This window comes from Canis lupus, chromosome 29 (assembly GCF_011100685.1).
Source record: "Canis lupus familiaris isolate Mischka breed German Shepherd chromosome 29, alternate assembly UU_Cfam_GSD_1.0, whole genome shotgun sequence".
Classification (NCBI taxonomy): Eukaryota; Metazoa; Chordata; class Mammalia; order Carnivora; family Canidae; genus Canis; species Canis lupus.
The window spans coordinates 12,296,231-12,310,550 of NC_049250.1; the positions used below are offsets into that span (position 1 = coordinate 12,296,231).

The 14,320-nt window shown below is 40.8% G+C and overlaps 2 protein-coding genes across 2 annotated transcripts in view; one reads left to right on the top strand and one right to left on the bottom strand.

Annotated features, from left to right (window-relative positions):
• CLVS1 (clavesin 1) overlaps positions 1 to 12,067 on the top strand; it is a 175,213-nt gene extending 163,146 nt beyond the window's left edge. The window contains exon 6 of the mRNA XM_038579380.1: positions 9,926 to 12,067. Coding sequence (XP_038435308.1) covers positions 9,926 to 10,013 — 88 coding nt within the window. The 3' untranslated portion in view covers positions 10,014 to 12,067. The remainder of the gene's footprint in view (positions 1 to 9,925) is intronic.
• ASPH (aspartate beta-hydroxylase) overlaps positions 11,003 to 14,320 on the bottom strand; it is a 182,423-nt gene continuing 179,105 nt past the window's right edge. The window contains 1 exon segment of the mRNA NM_001375359.1: positions 11,003 to 13,893. Coding sequence (NP_001362288.1) covers positions 13,743 to 13,893 — 151 coding nt within the window. The 3' untranslated portion in view covers positions 11,003 to 13,742.

Genomic DNA, 14,320 nt, shown 5'->3' on the forward strand with positions numbered 1-14,320 from the left:
AGATGTGGCACCGAGGAGGACTTTCCTGCGTAGGGGAACACGCTTAGTGGCTACAGATTTGGTGGCAGCTACCCTCTGCAGCAGGAATCTACTATCTGAGCACAGATCATGTGTAGCATTAACATATTTTAAATAAACTAAAAACACGTTAACAATGACACGGGGCAATAATTATTAAGTAGTGCCTGCAACTTTGAATTCAACATTTAGAAACTTATAGAAGGAAAAAAAAAGAAACTTACAGAAGGTAAATCATTTTGACTCCTAATACCTAAATATGCTGGACACAGACTAACTGCAGGAAAGGCATTCCAAGTCCTGCCAACTCTTGTCATTTTTAGTATTTTTATGCTTTTCTGGAAGGAGGTGAAAACAAAGGTAGGGAGGTACTTAGACTATTTGAGCTAATTAGCTTCAAGTCTAAACTGGGGAAATATGAAAACTGATTTTCAAGATTTAATGATTTTTAAGAACAAATGGTGGACTCCAGTCTGGTGTAGCTCATAGAATCTTGGGGCTAAATATATCACTTCATCCAAGATTATCATTTTACAGGTAAAGAATGAGGGGCCAGAGAAGCTCAGTGAGGTACTCCATAGAGCCCACCACAAGTGAGTGACACACTGATGAGAAAAAGCATCTAATCCCTAGCCTACTGCTCTTCCATCAGCTCACTTCTCCTCGGGCTCTTATAATAAACAGCGAAAAACATCTGCAGTCATTACATAAAGTTAATATTAATTTTGCTGTATGTGCAGAAACAATTTATTTCTTTTTCTTTAGGTAGTTAAAATTTCTTTCTAAAGCTTTTAAAAATATTATTTATTCATTTAGAGATAAAATCAAGGTATATGTTAACCTTCATCTAAATGACAGCAAAGTAATCGAGTCTAAACTAACAAAGTTTCACTCTAGTTAGGATTCAAGCAACACTGATACCCTGAAAACAGCTCTCATGTCTCATGGGACTTCACACGTGTCAACGGGAAGGTTAAATGAGTTAATACATGGAATGAGCTTGGAACAGTGGGTATTGGCAATGACAGATACTAATGTTGCCAAGGCCCTTTAAAGATGGCTATGCATTTTTAAATGAGGATTTGTATGTTACTCTGTATGCAACCATAAGCATGAGGGAATAAATGAGGCTCTAGACCAATACTGCCCAGCAAAAATATGATGTGAGTCACATATGTAAAGCTCTTTGAGTTGTCTTGAAGCCACTGCAAAAATAAATAGATGAGATTAATTTAATGATATTTTATGTAACCCAATGTATTAAAAAATTATGATTTCAATGTGTAATTTAATTTTTTTAAAAGATTTTATTTATTTATTAATGAGAGACACACACACACAGAGAGAGAGAGAGAGAGAGAAGCAGAGGGAGAAGCAGGCTCCACGCAGGGAGCCCGACGTGGGACTCGATCCTGGGTCTCCAGGATCAGGCCCTGGGCTGAAGGCAGTGCTAAACCACTGTGCCACTGGGGCTGCCCTCAATGTGTAATTTTAAAAGGCATTAATGAGATACTTTACAATCTTCTTTTATACTCTCTTCAAGACCCAGTGTATACATTTACCTTTACTGCCCACCTCAACTCAGACTGGCCCAATCTTTTTTTTTTTTTTTTTTTTTTTAATTTTTTTATGATAGTCACAGAGAGAGAGAGAGAGAGAGGCAGAGACACAGACAGAGGGATAAGCAGGCTCCATGCACCGGGAGCCCGACGTGGGATTCGATCCCGGGTCTCCAGGATCGCGCCCTGGGCCAAAGGCAGGCGCCAAACCGCTGCGCCACCCAGGGATCCCAGACTGGCCCAATCTTAAGCCCTCAGTAGCCACGTGTGGTCAGGGCTGTGTGTTGGACCATGTTGCTCTAGTTCTATTTACTCGCAAGTCTAATTTCACAAAAGCAATTGCTTGCATCCTTTCTGAAGGTACATGTGGCTTTTCTTGGCGCTTTTTTCACTAGTTATAAGTCAGCAGTGCCCAAGCCCATCACAGTTAAATAGAAATACATTATACATTTAAATTTGAGTTATGGTGCATATACGCAAGAGCTAAGCTGAATGTTTATCTCTCTCAAAAATAGTTCACTTCGAAAGTAATAGAATATTTTTTCTTGGATTAGTTTCTATGTATTTCCAGTTCAGTAAATGTGGCGAATTGTTTTCTCAACATCGAGGAAGGTTTATTTGTTATTTCTTCACTTTGATGAGGTAGCAGCTTTGCTGCTTTATGTGAGAAATATTTAGGCTTATTTATTAAAAAAAACATGATTTATTGATTTATGATTCATGACTTATTTGGTTCAGTAAATATTAATTTTTCCCAGAGAGTATGATCACGTTGGTGCAAGAATGATTTTGATTATGGAGTTTGTTAGCTGAACGGAACACATGTCTTACAAATATTCGTTAAACTTCTTATCAAGGACATTACTGAAGGCATTATCATAGAAAGAAGCTTCACATTACACAGTTGAAAACAACTGTAAGTATGTTGCACCTAAAGCTACATAAATAATTGCTAATCAGATGGAAGTTTCTGCGTTACTTCTAAAACTATAGGGCAAGATCATAAGGTGAACAGTCATGAGGAATAGTTTCATTGCTTATTTTGAAATTTTAAAATGCTAGTCTTTATCAACTTTGAAATGCTAGTTATCATTGAGTATTAGGTTATATGATTCATGAGTACACACAATTCTCTCATAAATTTCACAGTGACACTATGGGAACGTTGAATTGAATTCATGCTTTTGTGGCTCAATTTATAAAAGAACTCAATATTCCCAGACCTTAATTTTCTTATCTGCAAAAGGGGTAGAATAATAAAAGCTAAAAATAGATGAACACATTTGGCTGAACACTTTACATGCCTCAACTCATCTAATCCTCTTTACTCCCACCTCACATGATATCATACCTCCATTTATACATGAGGAGGTGGAATGTGCCCAACATCACAAAGCTAGTGGTGGAGCCACCTTTCAAGCCCAGGCTGGAGCTCCCCAAGGGAAATTTCCTTGATACTTGAAATAGCAGGGAGAAAATTAGGCTTAATAGAATTACCTAGAAGAATTCTTTAGGGACGCCTGGGTGGCACAGTGGTTGAGCGTCTGCTTTTGGCTAAGGGTGTGATCCCAGGGTCCTGGGATCGAGTCCTGAATCAGGCTCCCTGTAGGAGCTTGTCCCTCTGCCTATGTCTCTGCCTCTCTCTCTCTCTCTCATGAATAAACACATAACATCTTTAAAATTAAAAAAAAGAGTTCTTCAAAGATACATTTTTTAAAAATAGTCTTTCTGTTTAGAAGTCCTTATATAGGCTCACTAGGATATTAGGCAGTTCTGTGCTATTCCATAAAACCAAGCCCATCCTTGACTTTAAGAAGTAAAACCAGGACTATGGAGTCCTTCCTGGTGAAGTGATGAAGTTGGTCCCTGGACAACAAATGGTTAGGACCCCAGTTAAATGACGGTTTGACTTAATTGCCTCTAGGGCTCTTTACATCTGTAACCTCCTGTGACTCTTGATGAATGCCTACAGCTGAAGGGCGGAGTTCCTGTGTCCCCTATGTGGGGTCCGCAGAGCGGAAGCTAGGCAGTGGCAGTTCATTAGTAAGAAGACTATGTGGTGGCGGCTGTTGAGATAAAGTAGCTAAACAAAGTTCTAGAGATAAACCTTTGATCGAGGGCAGAAGTCTCAGTCCAATTATGAGTCTTTGCAGAATGGACTAACTCATGGTGAATGTTTCCCATCTTCATCTTGTTCTTTCTGGAATGTAATTGCCTTCGGAATCAGTAAATGTCAACCATGGCTAGAGATCTTTGATGATATGGAGCGGGGAAAGTTCCAAACGTTGGAGATGTGGAGGAGAATAGAAAGGAAGAGGAAAGGAGAGGGAGGGAGAGAATGGACATAATGGCAGGAAAACGAACTGTGGCTATCAAGGCTGGAAGGAAGGCTTTGTTGGGATAGTCTGCTACACCACTGAGATAACCAGGGCTGAAATAGCTCAGATCACTCCCCTGTCTGCCCTTGGGGTCAGGCTGGCTTTCAGTGCTGCAGAGAGGACCCCAGATATGAAGCCTAAAATGTTTATTTCAGTGGAAGCGTTAAGCTTCTTGGGAGAAGGCAAAGCCACTGAATGGAGAGATTACCACCAAGAGTGACTTGGACGAGGAAGTTGTAAGGCGAATGGCTTCTCTGTGGTTAATGCACTAAGTGCACCATCTCAGAGCCCTCTGTTTACAAGTGGTGGAGACATTTTTATCAGTGAGCCCTTGATCAGTCTAATCCAAGAGTACTTTGACTGCTAAATATCCGGAGGGTGCCATTTAAGAAGGGTGTTTCTCTTGGCTTCTTTTATTTATACCGTTTTTTTTTTTTTAAAGCAACATTTGCTTTCTGTTTTCTGAATTTCAACTCTTTCACAACGTACCGTGTTCCTTACATCAAATGGCCATTGTGCAACCAGGGAAACGGAATTATGTCATGCTGCAAGTAAAAAGGCTCCGGTCATCTTCTCCATCAGGGGAAATACAGATAAGAAAGAAAATGTTTCATTTGGTCCCTCATGCTCGGCTCCTCCGAATTGTTCAATTGTTACCCGTCGCTCACCCAAGACACACAGTGTATTGGCTGAGATAAGAGCCTGCATTCTGTGTGCCTGCTGTCAGTACAGGTATCGAAAGAAATCACATCGATCTAAATTTGACCCCAAGAGGAAGGAAGGAAGGGTCACCTGAACAGGGACTGTGAATGATGTCGCTGTGTGAACAAATAGCTTTTTCTTCCCTTCCTGTCCTGCTAGAGCTAACGCCTCACCTCCAAACACCCTCTCCTCTGGGTGCTTATCACAGTAATCCCACATCTGTGTGTCTGATGTTAGGTAACTGAAGGTAACTGAAGCAATATTTCCACAAGAGAAGTAAGGTTCCTGAACGTTTGCTCACAGTCCCTGGCATATGTCAGGAGACATTCTCAAACAGTTCTTACTATAAGTGAGGATAAATGATTTTTGTTTGAAAATTCAATATTTGACAATTTTTAAATTTTTTCCCCCATAGTGGCTCCCCAAATCGGGGCAGGGAAAGTTTGGAAACAAATCCAACACTCATTAAAATCACAGACAATAATTTGGATGGCTAACAGTTTTCAAGATTCAAGAAAGCAGAGAGAGGGTGGAGACATCAGCCAAATTTAAAAAAGAAGAAATTGAAGAGTCAACCACGCACCTTCGAGATGGAAGTGAAATGGTTTACCAGCAGCATATGCAAATATAGCTAAATTTTCCTCAGCTATGTTGTGTGAGTGCCAGAAAGGCTAATAGCAATTCTAGGCACATCATTTCTGCTTCAACAGAAGCATGGAAAGAGGGGGAATAAAGGAAGCAATATTTCACTCTATTTTGAGGTGACACCTTGTGAGCAACTGGTTGATGAAGAGATGCAGGAAAGTGTCCCAGTGGCAATTTTAGAAATCTTGGCACAAGACGAATCTTGGTTTGCCTGGGTGGTGGCAGGGAGAGGGCTGAGGATGTAAGGGAACCAATGTGAATTGGCTCCTCGGTGAGTCACAAAAGCCACACAGGTGAGTTGTCCCACAAAGGAAACTTTGCTGCAACAAATAAGGAGATCACAGGGAGTAACTTCCAAAGTCGTGACTTCCCAAGCAAGGGTGGATAGGTTCCTTTTAGTGAGGGTGGGGATGAATATTTAAAATGGGGATCCTGGGATCCCTGGGTGGCGCAGTGGTTTAGCGCCTGCCTTTGGCCCAGGGCGTGATTCTGGAAATCCGGGATCGAATCCCACGTGGGGCTCCCGGTGCATGGAGCCTGCTTCTCCCTCTGCCTGTGTCTCTGCCTCTCTCTCTGTGTGTGTGACTATCATAAATAAATAAAAAATAAAATAAAATAAAATAAAATGGGGATCCTTGTCACCATATGTAGCGGTACACATAAGGTTGCATGTGCGCCTTAAGGGAACATGCCTATACGTATTTTGCATGTTACTTAAATGAAGCTTGTGCTCCTCCTCGGCAGAGATTTTAGTATTATAATGAAGTCAATGTCAGTAGTTCTAGAGGTCACTCTGCGGTCCTTCTGTTAAGACACAAGTAGGGGGTTTAGCTCCAGCTGGTCTGGGAGGTCTGGGTGGGCTGGAGGTCTTGTCAGGGCAGTCGCCATCACCTGAAAGGTGGTTTCAGGTTTCATTTGCCTGAGTTATAGGCAAGCTGGAAAGAGAAGCTTGAGGAAAAATGGGAGGCAAAAGCTGGTGAGTACAAGCAAGTGGGCAGCAAAGGTCAGGTCTTGGGTTCTGGCTGGTGACAAGGGCACTGGATCAACACTTAAAAGAGTGGTTACGTGGACCAGCTGGATTACGTGGACACTGGTGGCTGCAGCAGACAGAACTAGAAATCATATATAGAAGTTGCAAAAAGACAGGTTTGAGTTCAGTGTAAGCAAGAACCTTCCAGTAGAGTTGCCCCTCTAGGGACATGGAGGAGTAAGTTTCAAGAAGAAGCTGCGTGGCCCTTACTGAATTTTTCCTACAAGTTCAATCTCAATAGGTCACTAAGGTGGCTTGTAACTCTGTGGCTGTGATTCCCTTGCCATGCTGTAAAATAGAGCCAGCTGGCTTGAAGGAAGAGAAGTGCAGTTTCAAAGTCTCCAAAGTGAAACAGCCATAGATATCTTCCACTCTCACCAGGGCCTGAGGACAAAGCAGTTAGGCAGGCAGCTGTAGGGGGTGCCAGAGGGACGTGGCCACTGCAGGCAGGTAGGTGTGTCCCTCTGGTTTCCTTCATGCTTATTTTGATGGCTTCTGGGTTTTCAGCTTTTCTGTTCCTTGTATAATCTATTGCTCTACCTCACCCCTCTCTACACGCACACACCAAGCCCTTAACTAAAGCAGAAGGAAATGCATAGGAAAAGTGTAAAATAGTTGAGCTAGACTAGGAGCTGGGGGCTTCCTCTGCCCTGTCCCAGGAGCAAATGAATCTGTTTCACTTTATTTACTTTTAAAGATGTATTTATTTATTAGAGAGAGAAAGCACAGGAGGGGAGGGAGGAGCAAGGGGGGAGAGATATTCTTAAGCAGACTCTGGGCTGAGCACAGAGCTGACCGTGAGGTTCAATTTCATGACCCCAAGATCATGATCTGTGCTGAAATCAGGAGTTGGATACTTAACCAACTGAGCCATCCAGGCCCCCCTACATTTCACTTTCAAAGGTTAAGCTTGATACTAAAGTTGGACTGTTTGTATTGGTTTTTTTTTTTTTTTTTTAAGATTTTATTTATTCATTTGATCCCAGGATTCTGGGATCATGACCTTAGCTGAAGGCAGACGCTTAACCGACTGAGCCATCCAGGCGCCCCTGGATTGATCTTTATAGTAGAAATTGAATCTTTTGAGACAACTGTACTAATTTGCTTGATTTCTTTAAGCATTCTATGGTACATACATATCCTGAATGGAGATAAGAATCTCATGCAGAAAGTTATTTTTGCAGTGAGGTGGAAGGAACATTAGGTATTTCAGCTAAACAATTCTGCAGCCCCAGGTACGGCCAAAGTGGTGTGATGGCGATAAATCTGCCCTCTATTTGTGTTGCCTTTCCTATGCTACTTTTTTCTCTTTAGATTTTTCCCCTTCTGTAAAATGGAGATCATAATAGCACCACTCCTTAGGGTTGTGGAAATGAAGTAAGGTAATACATGTAAAGAATTTATATCAATACCAGGTGCATACAAAACAAGTATGTGTTATTATATATTGTTTTGGGAGTCCTTTCAGCCACCCCCAGGTTTAGTAATTTGCCGGAAGGACTCACAGGTCTCAGAAAAGCTGTTATACTCAGTAATGGCTTGTTATGGAAAATAATACAGATTAAAATCAGCAAAGGAGAAAGGTGTATTGGGTGGAGCCCAGGCACACTGGACCAGTCGCATGCTGCCAGTTGTCCTGACAGAGCTTCATTCTCTCAGCAGTGTATGGCAACACACACCAGGTGTGGCCAATCAGGGAAACTCACCCATGCTTTGGTGTCCAGGATTTCTGTTGGTGGGGAGGAGCCAGTCACACTGTCATGCAGTCTTCAGCTCCTCCTTCCCCACTGGCCCCCACCTGCCCTGCCCTGATATAGTGTGACCTTGACATACAAAAAAAGGTGTTTGCAATAAATCACATTGTTGGCATAACCTATATAGCCCAAAGTCTCAGGCACACAGAGACACTTTTATCAGGTGGTTTACTCGAGGGGCTCAGAGGAGCCAGTCAGGGGACACTTGGAATGAGGAGGGTTTGGGCAACTCAGTCTGCTTCTTCTATTTATTTTAATTAATTAATTAATTAATTAATTAATTAATTAATTAATTTATTTTTATTTTTTATTTTTATTTTTTTTTTTAAATTTTTTTTAAGATTTATTTATTTATTCATGATAGACATAGAGAGAAAGAGAGAGGCAGAGACACAGGCAGAGGGAGAAGCAGGCTCCATGCTGGGAGCCCGACGTGGGACCTGATCCCGGGTCTCCAGGATCGTGCCCTGGGCCAAAGGCAGGTGCCAAACCACTGAGCCACCCGGGGATCCCTATTTATTTATTTTTTAAAAAAGATTTTATTTATTTATTCATGGGAGACACAGAGGGAGAGAGAGAGAGAGAAACAGAGACACAGGCAGAAGAAGCAGGCCCCATGCAGGAAGCCCGACATGGGACTCGATCCAGGGTCTCCAGGATCACGCCCTGGGCCAAAGGCAGGCGCTAAACCTCTGAGCCACCCAGGGATCCCCTATTATTTTATTTTTTAAGATTTTTATTTATTTATCCATGAGAGGCGGAGACATAGGCAGGGGGACAAGCAGGCTCCCTACAGGGAGCCTAATGCAGGTCTCGACCCCTGGACCCTGGATCCTGGATCAAGCCTGATGCAGGTCTCGAATCCTGGAACCTGGATCACAAGCTGAGCCAAGGGCAGATGCCCAACCACTGAACCACCCAGATGCCCCTGAAACTCAGGGTTCTGAGTTAACATTTTACTGCACATTATATGTAAATTCTGCTTATTTGAACAATCAAATTCAACCATTTTCTTAATGCTTGCAATACTTTTTTTTTTTTTTTTTTAGTATGCGAACATTTATTATTTATCACATGTATATCTCTTACAACTTTCTATGAGCTGGAAAATTTCAGTTTCAATCCACATTGTAAAACCAAAAAAGAAACTGTTATTATCCAATACAAGAGGACATATCAGAAACTAAAGATCGCACTATTATCATTGCAATAATGGTGATAATAGAATACTCCATAAATTTTAAGTAAAATTACACATAAAATGCTTTATGAATATTATTACTTTTAGTCCTTATCAATAACTGTGGGAGGTAAGTAATGGTTCGATTTTACAGGTGAGAGAGTAAAGGTCTAGAGACTTTTAAGAACTCCCCAAGGCTCCTCAGCCAGTAAAGGGCAGAGTCTACATTTAGTGATCTGATTCCAAACCTCATGGTCTTAACATCATGCATGATAGTTTACTATGACATTGAGAAACCATAGGCTCTAAAAAAGTATTTTGAAACATTAAAAAAATTCCAACAGGATTTACTCTATTTGATACATCTCAAGATCCATAGAATTGTTGAGACACTGGGGCAGAGTTGTGGCTAGAACACGTGTTGCTTTTACCAACCGAAGAGATCTCAGCAAAGAAGCTTCTAAGATGCCTCTCCCCCTAAATATGTGATATAGAAGGCAGAAAAGCAAAAAGAGAGATACAAAAAGATGGAAAGTTTGTAGTTATTTTGAGTGTTTTGATTAATAAGGGGAACATAAATCTGAATGTTCTCCAAGATTACAAAATTGTTGCCACATGAATTGTCTGTAATTGTATCTTTCTCCTTCTCCTATTTTTAGGTCCCAGTCTGTGGTGGAAGCTGGCACCCTAAAACATGAGGAGAAGGGAGAGAATGAGAATACTCAGCCACTCCTGGCTCTGGACTGAACCCCGAGTCACCCCATGCTCTCGCAGATCGCCAGCCTTCAGTGGTATCAGCCACCCAGGAAGCACATGCGCAACTGACCCACACAGACACGTGCGTTCCGCTTGACACAAGGCCCTCCACTCCTGCCACCTAGTATTGACTGTCACCAGCCATTGGTCTGAGCAGCCAAAGTTGAACAAAGACTTGAGAGATGCTTTTTTTCCACTGGGGGACTGGAGGTGAAGCAAGGCAGTTATGTAAACATGATCCCCCTCCCCCATATTTATGGTAGTAAAATAATTGAAAAAAGAAAAACTAAATTTGATGCATACACTGCATTAGTACAAGGATTTTTCTGAGGTACCACAGACACCCTCTCCAGGTTTTGTGATTTAAGATTAAGTGCATTTCCAAGTAGATACATCAGAGTTAAACTGTGCAGACAAAATTGTCAAGCTCGATGTAGGGCAAGGCCCCAAGACAGTAGTATCTCCCATAATTTCCATTCTTATTGAATTATTTTTTTTGACCTCATCACCAGCATCGAATTGTTCAGCCTAAGGGCATGTTCTTGTAGGTCTGGCTATTTGCGGGGTTTGCTTATTTTGATTATCCTGCAAGAATGATTGTGACGTCACATCTTTTGTCAGGCCACCAGCTGATTGCCATGATCTGACTTTAAAAGAAGACACACACAACTTGAAATATGATTATTTCATCCTAATAACGTGACTTCCCACAGGCAACAGGAGTCTGCAGGGCAGGGGAGGGGGGAGGGGGGCGGGGTCTCATTGAAACACATGTCAGTGATTAATGGATCCATTCAAATGGCCTCACTTGGGTCACTACACAAAAGAAAAGCAGTTAGCCCCTCACTCTCCGGCAACCAGTTAAAGGTGTGGAGAAGGGAGCTGGCTGTTGCTGAGAGGGTAGGGACCAATCATGGAGGAAGACCCTTAAAGATGGCTAAATACGCAAGTACTGACAATAAGAGATTAAGAATGCAGGATAAAATGCCAAAGATCATTTTATTTCTTTGTCTATTCTCCTTAGAAATGGAGCCCCCAACTATCCATTCAAAGGAAATTAAATTAAAATAAACAGATATCATAGGATATGATATCCTTACTTGTGCCATGTTTCCCCCAATCAGTTGTATGTTTTTAGGTACCTCATCCTCCCAGTTATCTGCATGACATGGGCATTTATTAGTATGACCAGTTGGTGCTCAGTGTCAAATAAAAAATATTTTGGTTGATGATGGGCAGAAAAATATGATTTTATGTTCTAAGGATTTGGGAGAGTTAGCTAAAATATTAAAAGAAAAGAGGTGATCAAGTGGCCATAATCACCCTCAATAAGCATTATTACTAATCTTAACCATTTATGACATCTCTTTCTCAATGAATCTATTGTTTTAATTTTTTTTCTACTGGCAGAGGAGAATAAGAGAAGTAATTTTTGTATTCTACCCTTGAAATAAAATTGAAATAGAATTAAAAATATTTCTCAACCAATTGTATCACGGTATAAATAAAACCAATTCATTTTGTGTAGACATTTCAAATAACAAAATAGTAACACTGAAATAATTCTACCAATGCAGTGACTGAAACACTTCTTATATTCCATGACATAGGGAAGAAAGATAAAGAATTAAAGTGAATTAGAAAATCCATTTTATTACTTGGGTTTATAAAATAGTTGTGGGATCCAAGTATTTAAAATGCTATTGGAATCGATTATTGCCAACGTTTTTGCAACAGTTATAATATTCCTGGCTTTTCAATTGGCAATATTTAGAATCCTACTGTAGTGACCTGATTTTAAATACCATATTATAATTATTAAGTCAAGAGCTAGTTTTTATTCTATTCCATGATTTCATTAAATGAATGTAAGATGATGGTTTAACATTGACAACTTCTACTTTAAATTTCTTTATGTGTATGCAATATACATACAAGAACCAAATTCAATAAGTGACATGAATGTTATCACACGAGCATTGGATTGTATTGTCCTTTGTCAGTCATTTCTTCTGTTCAATAAATACTGAAGGACATGACACCTTTTTATTTTTCAAGAGCTTGCTTTTTCTTCTGGACCTTGGCAATTAATTTTGAGACTTTCCTCACATTCTTCTTCATGTATTTTAGTGGTATTGTTGTGGCAAAACAGAAGGGAACAGGACAAATATTTTGCAAACCCTACTAACTGGAAGCTATTGTCAAGCAGAAAGGATACATTTCAATGGTAAAGAACTCTTTTCAAAAGAGGCAAATAAATCATCCTCCTTTGTCCTTAGATGGAAAGGAAGCACAAGTATTTATTTCTCCCTGGGAATGAAATCTGATAACCTCTTTGTCATTTCTTCGGCATTTTTGTTCATATTGGCTTAAAATTCAGGTACATGAATATCATTACATTCATATAGCTAACACGTCTAGTTTTGATTGGAAACATGCAATATTTAATGCATTAATACTCTTCTCAATAATTTGATCATCTTTGGAATAAGTAGGCATGAAAATTTCTCAACTGTTATTTCTATGCTGTGGGTAATACTGAAGCTAAACTATGGATAACAGTTGCTACTTCAAAGCTATGCTTAAATGGCATAAAGTTTCTCCAGCCAAGGAAATGGAAGAGTCTTCCAAACTCTTTCAAAGAAGAAGGCAATCTACACAAGCTGAACCCAGGACTAAGATCCTGGCATTCTTGCTTGGTCTTCCACTTTGCCATCCTTCATATTTTTACAAAATTGTGATGGGAACACACATAAGGACCTCTTCGCTCACAGGGATCTACAATAGGCCAAGAGACTCTGGATTCCAGCCTTGTCTCAGATGGCAAAGAGGCGGAAGAGCCAGATGTCCTAGCAGCTACCTATTTACCTGATCCTGAGAGGAAATGTTTACTTTGAGAAATTTCTTTCAAGTTCTAATTCTTAGCATTAAAAAATGTACATGTGGTACTGCTATGACTCAATATAAAATGATTCCATGTCCTGTTGCAGGATGCAAAGCTTCTCTTGGGAAGACAGAGTCTCTACCATTTGCATGGCGAGCACAGAAATGAAGACAATGGCTTTCAGTGAAGCTAAAAAAGCAAACAGACTCAGTGGGTAGGAAGCAGTACAGTTCCTAGACATCAGCATAATTACATCTTTCTCCTTCGTATTAGGAAAATAAAATTGCTTTTTTATGGGTGTCTTTTACTAAAGATAATTAGAAGAGGGAAGTCTGAGTTGACGAGGGAAGTTACCATTAAGCAGCAAGAAGTAAGGCATTTACACAGCTTATTATTAAACTCAACAAAAAAGTAGTGGTAAGTGATGACAAAATCACCCAGCTACCCTAGAAATATATAACTGCATAGAAAAATTACAAACTAAAGTGATCCATTCACAGTTTCTACATGTATTCTCACTGTACACTGATTCAGGCCTCTTTTAAGGGGGAAAAGTATCTTTGGCTGACAAGACAGAAGGGATCATGTATTCACCTGAAATACGGCACCAGATGGGTGCTGTTGTGGGGGGAAGTACAGCAGGGTGCTTTCTACATGAACTGCAGCAAGGCAAATATCCCATTTAGTGTCTTCTAACCCTAGGAAGAATCTTAGAATTTGGGGGCTGCACATCAAGGAAATTAAGGCTTCTCAAACTTGGAACCTCTAGTCCTATACCCAAGGAGATAGAGCCAGAAAGGCAGCCTCTCTCGTGTGTCCCAAGCCTACACAATATGCTAAATGGCAGGAAGGCTGTGTCTCTGCTGGGGTGTCAGCTCTGGGTGCCACACATCCACGATGAATATCAGCCGGAAAGACGTAGCGTCCTGCCACACCTCATGCTCGAAAGAATCATCAAAGATGAGCACCTTGCCTTCTTCCCATGTCCTGAAACAGAAAAATATGGATTCAGATGCCTGAGAATCAATCTCTGGCTACATGCAGAGAATTATTCCTGGTCCAGGCCTACGTGAGGCTTGTTTAGTCAAGCAATCAGTCAGATGTATGCTAATGGTAACTTCTTGATCAGTGACTGCCTGCTATCCTCCCTGCCCCTTCAGAGACTGGTCTAGACCTATGGGTGGCACCCAGGTCTTGGGCATCTCAATGCCCCCTGGAGGCTACCTGGCATGGCGCCAGAGCATCTCCAAGTGATTTTCTCAACCCCTTCCAATTGTTAAAGTTCCATTTTATGGAAGAAAGTTCCATTTTATGGAAGGGCAGAGAGAATGAATTTTGTTTATATTTTTAATGTCATCTGCAATGTAAGTGGGTTATCCATGGAATATTTTAAGTCAATGCTGCAGAACACCCT